The 17,968-nt window shown below is 36.5% G+C and overlaps 1 protein-coding gene across 15 annotated transcripts in view; it reads right to left on the reverse strand.

Moving 5' to 3' along the window:
* The window catches only part of fibcd1b (fibrinogen C domain containing 1b), a 279,505-nt gene that overhangs the window by 11,009 nt on the left and 250,528 nt on the right, over window positions 1–17,968 (reverse strand). For 8 of the 15 annotated variants that reach the window (XM_087252575.1, XM_087252576.1, XM_087252578.1 and 5 more), the window contains 2 exons: window positions 13,369–13,548; window positions 18–5,619 (listed from right to left, as the gene is read on the reverse strand). In XM_087252575.1, coding sequence (XP_087108701.1) covers window positions 5,351–5,619; window positions 13,369–13,548 — 449 coding nt within the window. In that variant the 3' untranslated portion in view covers window positions 18–5,350. 15 annotated transcript variants of the gene reach the window in all.

Below are 17,968 nucleotides of genomic sequence, written 5' to 3' on the forward strand. Positions count from 1 at the left end.
GATGCACAGTAGATCCATTTCAAAATCCATGCAGTGCCTTTGCAGAAATCAGTTTATTTATATGTTATTTATTGACTTTTTTTTTTATATGCACACAATATGAAGAGCCATACACAGAAATAACCATTTACTTTTTTCTTTACAAGTATATTTTCTGTTTCGTTCATTTACAAACACACACACACACACACACACTCATTCTCACTGAGACCTTTAATTACAGATGGTTTTATCGGTCCTTTTATGATTTGTACTCTTGGTTTGTCTTTTGCTCCTTTCTTGACTCCATTTCATGGCATTGTTACATCACTTTAGTCTCTTTCCTTCGTTCTTTGTTCAGTCTGTTAGCTTTTGTTCAGGGGATCAGTACGATAGCAATGCACTGGAAAAACGTTATCGACAGCTGAATAGGGAGCATGTTTAACTCCGAAGCAAATGATGATGGAGAAAAGGGTCTGATTGCGTTGTAATTTCACAGAATGAGAGTAGGGGGAATTTAGAGGTGAGAGAAAAAAAAGTACAAGAGAAAATACAATACAAAGACACAAACCTACAGAGGCAACTTTGCAGTTAAAGTGGTCGGAAACTTAGAAGGAACTCCAGAGATTGGGATGGGCACTCACTTGTGTCCATTTAAGAGTCTTGACAACATCCTGTGATGTTGCTTTTACAGTCATCTTCCTGTAGATTTTCCAAAGTAATGTGCTCGTTATTCACTGGTGTAGATTTAATGGATTTTTTAAACTCCACAGCTTGCAGACCAGAAGTTAAAACAAAGAGTCCATTCGAGTGACTGTAGTCTCTTTCAATCCCAGTCACATGACTACTGACATTATCAGGACATTTCGAGGATCTTTTTCTATCAAACATTTGTGTGCTTCTGCTGATTTCCCGTAAGAAAACATTTCACATGCGCTAAAAGTCTCTAAAACATACACACTGTACATGAAATCTACACATATCTTAAAGCTCTTGGTACAGTTATAAAGTACAACTCAAAATGGCAAAATCCATGAATTGTCAATGTTTTTACCTGCACTTGCACATGTTCATTCACAAGTCTGCATCAACATTTGTCATTACATGTAAAAACAAAACAAATAAACAAAGGGAGGAAACTAGACTTTTTTGGTAGTTGTGAAATGTGTAAATCTCTTTTTCTCAATTCAAAATTACAGTTTAAAAATATTAAACATAAACCATCATTATAATGCAGAAAACTAATGAAAAAGCGATGAAAAAATAAAGGACCACTTGAAAATTCTCAGCTTCTCTGGATTTACAATTGATACTTGTTTCATGTTTAAGCAAACCCAATTTTTCTTTTATTCTGAAAACTGCTGATGGCATTTCCCAGCAGACACAATGTCATAAGACATTAATATTAGGTTAGATTTAGGTCGCCAGAATCTAAAGACAACGTTATTTTGACGTCCAATAACGACATCAAATGACATTAATATTTGGTTGATTTTAGGTTGTGTTGGAAAGTGACCAAAATCCAACGTTGAGCAAAAATCTTAAACCAACATCATATTGACATTTATTCATCAGGTATGGCAACCAAAATCCAACATAGACGTCATAGTGGTAACGTTCACACAACGTCAAGCTGTAACATCATTAGATGTTGACATTTTGTTGTTTTTAGGTTGCATTGGAAAATAACCAAAACGCAATGTCTATCTAATGTTGGACACTGATGTCAGCCTGATGTTGGGTTCTGACGTCAACCTGATTTTCATTTCTAAACAAAATGCAATGTTCACGATGTTGGTGTACAAAGTCAATCTAACGTCATATTGACGTCCTATTCCTGCTGAGTTGTTATGACCTGTAGTTTTTGTTTGCATCATTTCGATCTATATGGTATCTTGTTTCTTCTGAAAGCCGACCCCCCCCCCCAACCCCCCCACCCCCACCCCCCGCCTTTTTTTTCCCCCCTTCTCTCTCTTTGTTCTAGATGGGCATGGCCAGTAAATAATAAATAGATGTGATAATTGGTCCAGCATCATGACTCCAGCTAAACTGGCTAAACTCCAGCTCCAGGGGTCACCAGTGTCTTACATATTTTAACTCCAAACCTATTTAAACACACCTGAACAAGCTAATCAAGGTCTTACTAGGTATACTTGAAACATCCAGGCAGGTGTGTTGAGGCAAGTTGGAGCTAAACCCTGCAGGGACAACAGCCGTCCAGTACCGAGATTGGTGCTTCCTGCTCTATGCCTTCCCTCACACAATCGTTTCATTTAATACATTTTCTTACTCACAACAACCAACCCATTTTCTGTTACAACATCCAGGGATAAACCATAACAGAAATAAAAGAAGTTTATTGTTAGTGAGAAAAAAATATGAAACTAAATGATTGTGTGAAGAATGTGTCGAACCAAAGAGATATGGCAAAAATGAAAGTATTTATTGGTTTGTTGAGAATCACTTCAGGGACAGACAAGGCCAAAATAATAAACAAAACATGTCTTTTGTTTCCCTAACAAAAAACAATATAAATACATGAAAAGTCCTCATGTCCTCTACTTTTCTTATTTACTCCCAGGGCCATTTATATTCATTCATTCATTTTCTTGTCAGCTTAGTCCCTTTATTAATCCGGGGTCGCCACAGCGGAATGAACCGCCAACTTATCCAGCAAGTATTTACGCAGCGGATGCCCTTTCAGCCGCAACCCATCTCTGGAAAACATCCACACACACGCTCATACACTACAGACAAATTAGCCTACCCAATTCACCTGTACCGCATGTCTTTGGACTGTGGGGGAAACCGGAGCACCCGGAGGGAACTCACGCGCAGGCAGGGAGAACATGCAAACTCCACACAGAAACGGCAACTGAGCCTAGGTTCGAACCAGCGACCTTCTTGCTGTGAGGCGACAGCACTACCTACTGCGCCACTGCCTCGCTCAGGCCATTTATATCGAAGTTGTTATTTAGCCGCATCATGTTGGTGTTTTGTAACATCTAATTTTTACGAGGTGGGTCATTAGCTCAATGCTCAACCTTCAACCTGGCGGACCAGAACATACACACATACACTACGGACAATTTGACTAATCCAATTCACCAATAGTGCATGTTTTTGTACTTGTTGGGGAAACTGGAGCACCCAGTGAAAACTTATGTGAACACGTGGAAAACATGCAAACTACACATAGAAACCTCAACTGACCCAGCTGAGGATCGAACTAGCAACCTTCTTGCTATGAGGTGACAATGCTACCCACTGCTACTATGTCGCCCTCTCTACTTTTCTTGAAGTGACAAAAACAAAGTTTTCCTAAACTTAATGTAATGCATAATCCCGAATCACAAATCTTAATCAAGGTCTTTAAACAGGCAGAGGTCAAAACGGGGAATTCTCAAAACTAACAAATAGAACAACTATATCTTTCTAATTGAAACACAAACCAGCAATCAAATTAACAACACATAGTAATATGATTATAGCAAACGATTTAAATTCAAGTAACGGCGATGGCACAAAGTGGCAACAGAGTGAAGGCTTAGAGGGCCTTTACATCTGGAGTAATGCTGCTGGACCAATCACCACATCCATGTTATATTCACTGACCATGCCCATCTAGAACGAAGAAAGTGAAAGACAGAGAGGGAAAAAAATAATTTTGAAATATCACAGAGATCAAAATGATCCAAAAAACAAAACAAAACTACAGGTCATAACACATTTCTTCCAAATTTAGATATGTCTAAATTTTAACATAATTTACAGCATAAAAAAGCTGCCATGTTTTCAGACGTGTAAGTACTTATTTTTTATACAAAACAATACCAATATTTTACCTTAGAAAGGTTAGGAAATCAATATTTGGTTAAAAAAAAGCTTTCAATCACAACAACTGAAAATGCCTTCATTTCAAATTCAAATGATTTGTTAACATTTTACATAAACCCACACCTAATCCAGTAAATCCAGGATCAAAACGAGAATTTGGGCAGATTTTTTTTTCAGAGCTGTAGGTAGCAAGGATGGATTATGAAACAGAATTGGAAAGAACAGAAGCAGGAGAAAAGGAAAAAGTCAGAAAAGAGCAAGAAAAGAGAACAATGAGCTGCGTAATTGTACTAAATGACACGTTGACCTTTTCCACTTCCTCAGGAGAGCAAAGAAAACAAACCAAAGGAATGAGAGGTGAGAACAAATGAGAAGAAGACCAGGAGGGAAAAAAAAGAAAGGGCAAGAGATGAAGGCAGACACTTGAACATGAGGGGAAAGAAGAGCGGCATTCTCATTCTAGATGTCTGACCTTTGGAGAGTGAACTAGAGAGAGAGAGAGAGAGAGAGAGAGAGAGAGAGAGAGAGAGAGAGAGAGAGAGAGAGAGAGAGAGAGAGAGAGAGAGAGGGCAGTGAATGTGCTGATATACATGTTAGCTTTCGCACATGAAACAGGGCAGGATGGCTCATTTAAATTAACATTACGACACAGGGTCTAAAGGCATGCGTGAACAATGACATGTATATGAGTGCTAGGTAAACACACTCAACGGGCTGAAAAAGAGATTCCCCAAAACACACTCCAACTTGTGCTGAGTCAGAATTTCACACTCGGGAAAAAGACGAGACAATACCACATTTCCCTTTCATCTCACTTCCACAAACACACACACACATAAACAGCCTCCATCTGCGTTTGTGCGAGATGAAGAGTCTGGCTGATGATCACTTGGCAATGGCGATCAAACAAAGTGGCCAATATGCTCACTAATGGCCTGTCAGACAGATGAGAGACAAACTCCCACAGAAACCTTTGCACTGATCTCCTCCCAGACTGCCTCTCGCTTTCATTCCCCTCCCCATTTTACACACTTTCTCCTTTTATGCTAGCTTTCTTCTTCAAACATGAAAACTAAGTGGAGATTTGGCCTTGGCTTGTGTGTTCAAAGTATTAACTGTGTAATACGAGCGAGAATGCTGACAGAAGGAACCATTCTAATATTTCATTGTCGTACATGGTCTTCTCATAATGAATTCCCTAACCAGTGGCTGAGTACGCTGGACTCAGTGTCATTTCCATCAGAACCGAAGTGTGACTCACTGTAGTTGAGATCCCACGTTGGGGAGTGAAGAGACGTCAAGGCCTGATGATGAAGAGATTGTCAAATGGAGGGCAGGAGTTACAGCAAGGCCACACGATAGTGTGACTTTTCTGCCAAATTAATAAACAGGACAACAGAAAACTCTCTTTTTAGATCAGCAACAGCAAATGTTTATGTTGTTTCTCACATTGTAAATCCCATATAGAAGTCTTAAAAACATTTATTTGTACTTTTTTCACTTCCTCGGAAATTAAATATTAATTCCGACACATTTACTTGGTCTCTCTCTCATCGCGTGTTGGTCGAATCTTCATTTCTGTGAATTTTAGTGAGTACTGCCAGCCGGTCCAGGACGACCACTCGATGCCGTCGGCGTAAGAGGTGTGCTGCCCGCGCAGGTATTGCCCGTTCAGGTTGGAGGTGTGGCAGTTCCGGTACCACCAGGCACCATGGTAGAAAGAAGCGCAGTTATTCTCTGAATGATCGTTGTCTCTGTCTTTAGTTGTGAACTTCATTCCGTTATGCTTTAGTAATGAATCGCCTGCGTATATGTGCACACACAAAGAAAAAGAGCAGAAAGACAATTAAATAAAAATGTAGGTCAGATAGTTGTTTTTCATTAATACATTGATCAAAAGAAGCAGTAAAAATGTTTATCTAATTTTATTTAATTTATTCCAAGAGTTCACAGTTAGCTGATGATTGATTATAAAGCTTGTTTGGCATGCTGTCCCGGGAGAGAGCCCTGAGCTCATAAGATCCTCGAGCCTGGGGCTCCCTCCAGTTTGCAAGGCGAGAGGGGAGTTTGAGCTCTGGTAGATCTCGAGAACTCCCCTGCTGTAGTAGCTAATGAACAGTGATTGCTCCTAAAAAATAATTACTTACTAGAAGCATGTCTATGATGCTGATTTGGAATAGTCAATTAACTTAAATTGCATGTTTTTGGACGGTGGGAGGAAACCGGGGAACCCCACATGAACATGCGGAGAATGTGTACACTCCACAAAGAAACGTTGACTGGCTTGGTGAGGAATAGAACCAGTAAAGTTCTTGCTGTGAAGCAACAGTGCTAATCACTGGGCCACCGTAGCACCCATCTAGAAAAGAAGGAGGAGTAGGGGTGGAAGGGGGATTCTTCAAAACGAAGATGGCTTTTATAGGGAACCCAGGGAATTTATAGTGGCTTAGGAATCGGTAAATCATAAATTGGATAATGCAGGAGCAGCCGCAGGCAATCATAAGCACAAGATCCTCTTGAAATTAATTTATAAATAAACTTCATTTAATTTGTAATGTAAAAAAAATTGTAATATAAAAAAGCTTTTGTCTAAATGTTTATTAATAATATAGTAATATATCATTATTTTGTATTAAAACCTAAAGTTTGAGTTAAAAAACTGAGAAGTAATTAAAAAGCTGAGCACATCTTGGCAAAGAATACAACTGAACTATATTGAGAAAAATGATCAGAAAATAAATTAATTACCACAATAACATCAATACTCTGAAAACTCTTTGTGGATTTCACTTTTCATTATGTACAGTTAGGTTTGTATGCATGTACAGTTTGTATGCATTTATATGCTTATGAATGTCTGATGATCAGGTTAGATTACATGTGCTTCTATTGTTTGTTTCTGCTTATTGTTCACTTGTTCTGTATTATTTCAAAGAATGCAAAACTGTATAAACATGGAAACCCTGTCAGTGGTGTAGTGTCATAAAGAACAAATCTTGCCAATGGGAAGGGATGAGTTAAGATGAATATAAAGTAGGGCAAACCACTAAAATATCTACAGCATACAATAATTAAGAATATGGTTTATATAAGATTGCATGAGAATGCTTTGTTCATAACTACAGCAACTGTATAGACCCTCACAGTGTTTTGTTCCAGAATCATTACTGTTCTACAACTAAATCCCTCAACCGCCACTTCATTATGGAGTTGTGATGGAACTGATGATAAGAGACTGTTTTTTTCAAAAACAATTCTGAATGTTACTGTATAATTAGGCTGCGACAAAGCTGACTTGTGGTATTCTACAAATAACGTTGTGAAACTCATCACTGAAAGCCATTTCACACTAACGACTCCAGATGCCCAGGAACACAAGACAAGTTAGCATACAAAAGAAAACTCGTCTCATCTCTGTGGCCCAGATGAAAGCTTTTTCAGCATTTTACTCCACTTCTGTGTGATTAATGTATATGGAATTACAGTCTTTCCTATGCTTTGTTTCTGTCTCTCTCTGTCAGACTGTAATTCTTCAAAACATCACCTTTTTGCAACACTTTAAAAGTAGGAAAACTCACTCTGGGTTGAGTCCCTCCTCATCAGTGATATTTTAATAATTCTTTTTCAGTAACTCACACACAAACACAAGAATAGATGCTGCTCCATAATTAGCTGAACAAATGTGTGAAGTTATGCTTTTTCTAAAAGTGGTCTTGGACAGCTTAGTTGAATGAAACAAACTCAAAGTAGCTTGAGTCGAAAAAGTGCTGTGATTTGCTGTTGATATCAGAGGTAGACACACAGTTCATGAAACATATATTACCATGTGTCAAGTTCATTTTTATCTAACATTTTTTTTTGGCAAAGGCTTTACACTAAACAAATTGCCAGCCTTTCTAAATGTCAATGTATTTGAGTCACTTCATGTCACATTAGAAATTGTTATAAAAAAAGTATTTAATATAAATTTACTGAAACATTACAAATGTCTTTGCTTGACCAATTAAATGCATCCCTGCTAACAAATCAAACTTACTGTATTATTATAAACATCTGTGGTGATTTATACCACTTTACTGTGTGTGTCTATATAGTTCTGTGTAATAAAAACGGAAACACGGAAAAATTAATGAACACATGAAGAACGGGAGATGTAAAAAACATGGTAAGGCCAGACAGCAGCTGAAATCTCTCATTAATTAGAAAGCAGCCATGAGCCCTTGTCAGTGTAAATGAATATTAGCTGTTACAGCGATTAGGCATTTCAGAAAGACAATGACGGCAAATACAGCCAAGGAAACTCTCAACTGGTTTCAAAAAAGAAAAGAAAAAAATGGCCCACGCAATCACCTAAACTAAATCCAATAGAAAATTAGAACTAGAGTTAGGTTGCGTTCACACCAGACCTGGACGAAGTGTGGAGCACAAGTCATTAACATGTTAAGTCAATGCGAGTTTAGTGTTTTGCATGTTTGACACATATATCGCGCAAATCCCTCAGGTTGGAAAATCTGAACTTCAGTGGAAATTTACGCTGCGTTATCCAATCAGGAGCTTGCTCTTGTAGGAACGTGATTATGATGTAGTTGTTGGTGTACTAAGAGGGAAATCCTCTTGCCGACAATGGATAACAACTCATCAAAGTGGGCTTGGCTCAGTCTGAAGCACCACTGAACCGTCCATCATCCAGGTATAGTCTCTGGAGGAGTTAGTGCACCTCTAAAGGATCTAGTGGACACAGACACTGCACAGAACAAATCTACGCTGTTTTTCAGCCTTCCTAAAGCACATAAAGGCACAGGTACTACAGTATCTCAATAAAATCCATGTTAGCCAATTAGCAATGAAGCTAATGTCACCAGGCAGACAGAAGCCCTGCCCATGAATAAAATTTGATGCACGAATGAAGTAAATTTGATGCGTGAATAAATTGAGAAAAATAAAAATGTTGACACATTTGCTTATGTGCGTATAGCATGATTTAGTCACGTATGTCGTGTCTAATGTGAACATAGCATTAGGGTTCATGGATGAAACACAGAGAACAGTCAGGAGTTTTAGAATGTTGAAGTCTGTAAAAAAAAAAAAAAATCACACCTGAGCAAAGCATGCAACTCCATGAGTTAAGTCTATAAAAAATGTATCGTGAAGCTGTCATTACCAAAAAAAGTCTTTTATACAAAGTATTAAATGCATTTTATCAATTCGGTGATTTCTCCTTGAGCAACTCTATAATAAATTTTTCAGACGTTTAATGTGTATGTTTTTATTAAAACATTGTGTTTTTATTAAAATCTGGGTCAACAACTCCTTTAGAAATATTTTTATCAGAAAAATGTCATGTTCAATACTTTATTTACCCGCTGGTAAAAAAGTGGGTTATGACCATGGAATTATGTGGGTCACGGGGATAAACCAATTGACAACCACTTTACTAGTGCATATGACGACTTTCAGAGAGAGCAGAAAATTAAGGTAATAGTGAGAATAATCAGCCAAAATATTACTGAAATTAAATACGCTGCATGGAAGGAGCATAACATAATATTCAGTATTAAAAAGAAAATAATGGAACAGTAATATATTTTCCCTCCACTTATTTGCGTTTTTATACTTTTCATTTCCTTCATAATACATTTTCAAACCCCCCTGGTCCAAAGAACACAGTAGCCTCACACAGCATTTGCTTTACAAACAATTTCCAAAGTATTCAACTTATATTCACTTGTTTTGTGCGGCCAGGAAAGAGTGATGTCTTTCAGACCTAAAGTGTGGCAAGAACATAAAAAGAGTCAACCTGTGAGTCAATGACAATTTGACTTCAATGCCACCTTCCCTCTTGTAGTATCAGTCTCATCTGATGGCAACAGGTGCTGTTGAGCAACAGAAATACACCTTCCCCATTTCCGTGGCAGAAAGGAGAATTTGGAAAGCCATCGGGCCTGCTGTCCACTTTGCTGAATTTTTTGGCAGAAGAGCAGGATGGTGATGTGTTTACTGCCCTGTAAACTGTTATTGTAAGCTTAACACGGACACAGACTACATTCCAAACAAAAGCTGGAACACAGTGTTCCATGGAGATGGAGAGAGAAAGCAGAAAAAAGAAAGTGTACCAGGATGAGTACAATAGAGGTAAATGTCAGGTGGTATTTCCAAACCTCACTGGGATTCCTTCAGAACCCGTTTGTATTTAACCTTTTATCCAGCCTAAAATACAACAGATGATACGCAGAAGAGGATAACATTTGCGGAATGAAAGCGTTAAACCCCATTCCTATTCCTGAACAGCTCGTGACCTTGAAGATTTCCAGCTTTCTGATCCGCAGTCAGTTTTACACAATAACGTCAAAGACAATACAGCGAGAAACGGATCCCAGACCGGAGCTCAATTTCCCCCTGGAAGCACACGTCATTCAAGCTTGACAGATTTAGTCCGCAGCGATGGGAATAAGCCATTAGTCACACTAGGGTCGCATGAAGCCCATTGAAAATACTTGTATTGCTGCCGTTGACACTTCTGCATTAAGAGTGTTATAGCACAGACATGTCCTTGCAGACTCTCCCATTCGCTCACATACTCTTGGGAACACTTTTCATTTGTCAAGAGAATGTTATAATCTCAGAAAAGCTTCATGTGTTATTACCATGTGTGACTGTCTAAAAAAACACCGCACAAACATGCAACCTGCCCAAAACATAAGTCCACAAACATACATGGGCTACTTTTTGCTCACAAGCCAGCAAGAATAAGAAGTCACCTTGACACTGTTTGTGTTTTGAGACGTATTAGAGCCCACCAGACTGGACCAGAGCACAACTGCCTGTCAAAATTCAATGCAAATGATCACAATAATACTCTCAGTGCTGTGATTAGGGGAGACCTGTCAGGCAGAAAACAAGAAAGCCAGCAGCTCAAGGGCATGAAGACGCTGCCCAGCAGAGACCACCTGCTCACCTGACACCAGCGCTACAGACATGATCCAATTCAGGGCCGGATATACCTGCTGTACCGTCAGGAGATCTCTCACCCCTCTCTTTTATGCTCCCTCCATGCTGCATTTTCCTCAGCTCCAGCCCTCAAGTTCAAACTCGCAATGCTCTTTCTATTTCTGCTTATTTCGCGCCCTCTTGTTTCTTGTAGGACTCTGAGGGGCTTTCAAATTGTGTCTGTGTTCTTGACATTTGTCTTGACATCTTTGACATTTGTCTAGGTCAGTGGTGATAATTGACTGGAAGACATTTCATCTTCTGAATGCAGTGGTGGATTGAGAAACGTTTACACATGTAAAAAGAAGAGAAAGAGTAAAGAAGCATGTTTCTAGTTACTTTTGAGCATATAAATATATATATATTATTAATGAGAAAGGAACAGAGTAAAAAGTTTCTTTTTGTCTTTAATAAATCAGAAAATTAACACAGCAAATGAAGCAAAAGTGCCAACCTTTAACCCTCTGGGGTCTGAGGTGATTTTGGGGTCCCTAAGATGTTTTGACATGCCCTGACATTTGTGCTTATTTCAGCTACTTATTACATAGTATTGGGAAACATGTATTTTTATTTTGTATTCAGCACAAACTGGACTACAATAATTTGTGAGAAATACTGATGTGCATGCAATTAGGTAACACTTTATTTTGATGGTCCACTTGAGTATTAGCAAACTGTCTGCTTAATATTTGTTGATATGCTCCTTCAACAGACATTTAACTGACTATAAGAACCTTTCCAAGTAGATGTCAAATTACATTAACCCCAACACTGACCCCAACCTAACAGTCTATCTAATATCTAATGAGAATTATTTTGCATTTAGATGCAATGTAACTTACATTCAACAAACTGACCATCAAAATAAAGTGTGACCAAAAATTATGCATGGTTAGTAGGTTTTAGAGAAAAAAAAAAGTAGCCGAACAAAGGTTCAAAAAGCCAATTTAAATTGGCCTGAACAAGACTTTTGAGAAACCAGTCTTGAAGGCTAGAACATTTACTTCACAATTATGCAAAAAAATTTCTCTTCTCTCATTCAAGGAAAACATTGCAACATTTTACATTTTGCAAAGTCTGTTTTGTGTCAGCTCAGCTGTATGCGTGTGAGTGACTATGGTCATGAATAATTCACCTGGAGAGACAAAAGACACTCCCCCATTCACTAATGTTCACCCATCAAGGGCATTTTAAAGCAATGTCCAGCTGCAAAAGCTAGCCCAAACTAAATGCCTGTTGTTTTACTTGTTGCATTATGGCCATGTAAACACTATGGGTAAACAATGTATGTGCACTTAAACAGCATGCACAAAATATATTTGAAATAGTATAAAATGTGTTTGCAAAACTGTTGTAATAATAAATATTTCTTGTGCATCAATCCAGCATTTAATAATACTTTCTAAATGACTCCGAGACACAGAAGTAGCTTAATGACAAAAGCTTTAAACATAAGAATAAATAATATTTTAAACATGAAAAACTTTACATCAAAATAATATTTTAAGACCTTTTAGTTTGTGGAGAAAATAAAGAATGCAAACACTGTTTATTTTCCTTATTTTGCAAAAGCACACACTTTTGTTGTTATTTTGAGTGTACACAAAAACGTAGACACATAACAGATTCGATTGATGTATAATTATACAGATCTATCTGTATGATCAAAACTAAAAGTGTATTTTACGTTCTTTTTGGCGTCATCACGAGAAGACGCCTCAAACTGCGTATACAGTTAAATCTTTAAATCTACTCTTAAAAGTAAATCTACTTTTAAAAGTACACATTTACCCCAAGACCGTCAAATAGATGTAACAAAGTAAATAAAGTCATTTTTTTTACTGCCCACCCTTATCTGTGTGAGTTCACAGCTGTGAAAGCGGTTACAATTAAATGTAAAATAGTGCAATTTATTCAAAAGTTGCATAAAATTACTAAATTTGAATAAGCTAGGAGTCTTGAGTATCTTAAGCATTATGAAAAGCCACAAAATAACAAACAAAAAAAAAACACATCTATTGAGTTTTCCTTGCAGACCACATGGAAAATACAACACGATACACAACGTGACCAATGGGGTCTGATTTACAAATGATACTCATGAATATTATTCTTATGCAATCATCCCATCAAAGGATTGCTCATTATTGCACACTTTGAAATCATTCATTCCAAAGGGAGTGGAGTAGTCTGATTTATGAAACTGAATTTTGGGAATCTGTTCTGGTATCTAGCATTAGTGTTTGGTTGTGTGTTGATTTGCAAAGGGAGCATGATACAATTTGTGTTTTTTGGAGCTGTGGAGTGTTTACAGTTTCTTAAGTGCCATGAATATTCTGTGTATGCCATCAAGCGCTGAAATGGATCAATTATCTGAATGATTAAGCATTTAATAGTGTTGACAGAGATTTTATCTTCCTAACTGATTTGCATAGCGGGTTGTTCAAAGTTACTTTAATATAAAGCATGCGATTTCAACAAGGCATACTAATTTCAGGATATTCAAGATATTGACCCTTTATCTTTAGTTTTATGTATTTATTATGTAAATATGCATGTGTGTACCTGCAGTGCCAGTATAATCAGCAATGGTGAGGGGGTACCCGTCATCCTCTGGATCAACAGAGAACAGCCCAACTCCAAACACACCGTACTGTGCAAAAGCTGTGCTGTTCTCAAAGTCTTCCAGATCAATGCGCAGTTCATAGTTTCCTTGGATAGAGAGAGCATGGATCTGTTTCAACCCTGATGAGAGAGAGAGAAAAAAAGAGAGCAATTATTTTATTTATTATTTTCATTCATAAAAAGTGTAACTGGATTATGACAGTAACATTTATATTAGGACTGTATGAACGAGAATTAAGAAAAATGTTTGAATTAATTAACTGCACAGGTTTCTATAAATTATCATCAGCTTAAATCTATTTATACTCTGATTCCCCAAATGAATGCAGAATCAACAATAAAGTATATTTTAAATTATCTTAATTTAATTGTACCTTTACATCATTATGAAATGCTTTTTTTTAAAGCTATAAAGATTTAAATTTCACTGAAGAAATTTTTTCTAATTCAACATTTTATATATTCACATTGTGTCATGTCAGTCAATTCTATTTACTATCAATTTCTGGGCAAAATTAAGATTGCAAATACCAATTAAAACAAAGGTCTCATTTATGAGAAGTAAATTTGAACTAAATTACAACTGGTGCATACAAAATTGAGACTCTTTCCGCCTCATTCAATGTAAGACTTATTTTGAAAAGGAAAAGAAACCTGATAGTTTCCTTTAAAATGTAGGTAACTTCAGCCTTCATTTAATGTCAAAACACATTTCCATACTTTTCTATGGGTCCTTCTTTTGACAAATAAGTTTTATATAGTCATTGAATAGACTTACAATAATCACAACCCATTCATTCATTCTTTCATTCTTTAATTCATTCATTCATTCATTTATTTTCTTTTCAGCTTAGTGCCTTTATTAATCCGGGGTTGCCACAGCGGAATGAACTACCAACTTTTCCAGCACGTTTTACGCATCAGATGCCCTTCTAACCACAACCCATCTCTGGAAAACATCCACACACACACCTATTGACACACTTACAAAACGGACAATTTAGCCTACTCAATTCACCGGTACTGCATGTCTTTGGATTGAGGGGACCAGAGCTACCGGAGGAAACCCATGCAAACGCAGAGAGAACATGCAAACTCTACACAGAAATGCCAATTGACCCAGCCAAAGCTCGAACCAGCGACCTTTTTGCTGTGAGGCGACAACAATAACTACTGCGCCACTGCGTCGCCAATAATCACAACTTCCAGGATTAATTTCCTGTTATGCATAAACTTACAAAAACAAACAAGAAAAAAAACAACAACAACAAAACCCCAAAACAAAAACAAACACCCCAAATAAGTATAACATACAGTTATAAAAAACAACAACAACTCTTTAATTACAATACATGACTAAGGTTGGGACCTTTCTATGGACCCATAATTGCCTGTACACATGTTAGCTGTTAGTCCACCAATAAGTCCACACGTACATAATCTCTGGGATAAGATAGACCACAATATTCAAACAGCATAAACACAAAGTCACAGGAACTAAAAAGAAAAACCATAGTCTCAAGAAAGTGGAAAAACAGGCTGCATAAATGGTTACTTTTTCTTATATTTTTCTTACACATCAGATAACTGATCCCCAAAATTAACACATTTTTCCCATCCCACTATGAACGTGTGATTTGCTCACACTATCTGTGGCTTGCATAAAATAAATAAATAAATAAAATGCAGAAGCATCTATTATTATGCAAAGTGAATGCACACTTTCAAAATTTATACACGACTACTATGCATTAGGTCTTCCTGGAAAACAACAAGGTCTTAGGGGAGATTCGCTCTTTTCATATTTTGTTGTTTTTATATTACATTCAGCCCCATCAGCACCAGACAGTGAAAGTCTCGCAGCATTGTCCTCAAATATCAACACTTAGTTGAATTATTTAAATTAATTTGACATAAAGGACACCCTACCACCACAGACAATATTTTAATAAAATAGGTGCAATGAATGAAAACTGAAAAAGAATGAGAAACAGGAGTGCATTCAAAACCAAAACTCTTTCTGCCTTATTCAAAAAATAAAAAATATATAAAAGATTTATTTTTGAAAAGGATAAGAAACCTGCTACTTTCACTTGGAATTTACATAACTTTAATTCAAGCTTAATGAAAACCCTTGAGATTTTTCCAGAGGCTTGTTTGGAATAATTAAACATAGGGAGTATTTTACACCCTCTTTGCTTTTCTACCAAAGAAGGGGCAAAAACAGGCGAGTCTGTGCACATTACACTCAGGTGTGCCTGAGTTTTCAATTAAACATTATTGTGAAGACATTTCAGATGTAAGAACTAAGCAGCATTTTGTCTTGAATTATCATACTGATTGCTCAATTAACAAGCGAGAGTGAATGTGAGTCAGAGTGTGCTGTTGGATGGCTTTATCAGGTGAATGCTTCTTCTTTGATTATTACAAACTAAAGCAGAAATTACCATGATGTTTTCCCTCCATATCTGAGCAGAGAATCATTCAAGTTACTTACTCATGTGATTGATGAATGAGATGTGTAATATGCTGTTCTTCATCAATTTTTTCCCCGATTCAAGAACATCAGATGAAAAGCATAAATGTAAAATTATATGTTTGTTTTTGGTTATTATAACCACTAAGAAAGCATAGTGTCCCTCTTGAACTCCACAAAACCAGACCAAAGCCACTAGGGGTGTAACGGACCACTGTTGATCCGTAATTCGTAAGGATCACAACCCACGGTTCGAAACACGTGGCCTATGGATTAATGTTTTTTTACTGGTATTAATCCAAAATTTGTAACAATCACAGAGAGATCGCCTTTCGCATCATTCAAATCACATGTATGAAAGCATTTAAGCTTTCCTGTAAAATACAATAATGACGAAAGAAATTTTGGTTGGGATGTGGTGGGTTAGGTTATTAAAGGGGTTTTCTGTCAATCCTTGTTTAATCTCCATTAATTCATTCAGTGTAAGTTGCACGATTAATTATTAAAAGATCGGGATCAACAATTTCTCAACATAAGCTATAAATAATAGGTATTTACAAATGATTATTAATCTTAAGAGATTAGGTGTTTAGTCTTTTGAGTAAGGCCTAAAGTTACAAACAGTCAGATAACACAGAAGTATTGGGATAACAGTTTATAGATAAAACCACTGATGTTTATGGTAAAGATTAAAATCACCGACATATGCATTTAATGACGTTAAAAGAAGTTGTAAAATGTTGTGAAAGTGGTAGGAAGCAATCAGCCATCCAAATTATGCCACTGAAAAATTCTTCAAAAATGATACACCTAACAACGAAACATGAAGTTTTATGAGTGAATAACGGAATCATTTATTGACAATGAGACAAAAAATAAATATGGGTTGTACAAATTATGTTAGATTTATACATTTAACGTCATCAGCAACAATAACAGTGATTTTTTATTTTTATTTAGCTTGTTATTCCTTCATTTAAAAAAAAAATAAATAAAATTACAGGTTCTAAGTTCTGTTTGTTAAAACCAAAAGCGTCGTGCAGTACTCTCCTCTTTTTGGCTGATCCGAAAAATCGTCCACTTTTGACTATAAACCATAATATTATCCAAATAATAAGATTTGTGATCTGTTACACCACTAAAAGCCACAGTATCATTAGAAAACATTGTTTGCACAAACAATACATAAAGTATCTTTATTTTTATGCATTATATATGAAATTATCAAAGGCAGCATTCACTGCATTTAAGCATTCAAGTTTTATAAGTTATATTACAGAATATAATGAAAATAATTTCTTAAATTGTCCTAATCCAGCAGTTCAGCACAACAAAGCTAAAATATAAACCATACTGTGATTGTACTAAAATAATTCAATCGCAGTATTAGGTTTTAAAGTCTTTGAAAATAAGGGAAATACATGTAGATGGATCAAAAATACAAATTCAAAATACAGATACAAAAATACATTCATGCATGATTCTGAAATTTGCTATTTAAATGTGTTTTGCTTTTTTAAAACTAGCAGACACATTAAATATTAAAATGCCCCCATACATCCAGACAGTGGGAGCCCTGGTTTACAAAATGAAAGGTGTTGAGGGAATTAATTAAAATAAGAAATTTTATAGCAGTATTCACCTTGATTTTTAGTTGCCTTTAGCTTATTTAATTTTTTAAAATCACCTTGTTTGATTCATGTGTTTGCAGCTTCTACTGTACAATGCATATCAAGTCATTTTGAGTATGTTAAAGTTTGCTGAGGGCATATTTGAGAACAAAAATTTAACCTTAAAATAAATGTTTGTGCATTTATAGAAGCTAAAGCCTGTTCATTTTTGTTTTTCAAAATAATGGCATCCCCAAATATCCCTAAAAGGAAATTTATGTCAGCTTTATCTGACCTTTGGGGACACATTAGCTCCCAAACTACAGCTAAGCAAACCCACACACGCTCGAATTTAGAAAAAGAGACGGAGAAAGTGCGCATGATAGATCATACACTTCCTCTCTTCCATGCTTTCTGCCAGATGCCCTGCTATTGTGATTTGGGCAGTCAAACC

This window comes from Danio rerio, chromosome 5 (genome assembly GCF_052040795.2).
Source record: "Danio rerio strain M-AB ecotype USA chromosome 5, GRCz13ab, whole genome shotgun sequence".
NCBI lineage: Eukaryota > Metazoa > Chordata > Actinopteri > Cypriniformes > Danionidae > Danio > Danio rerio.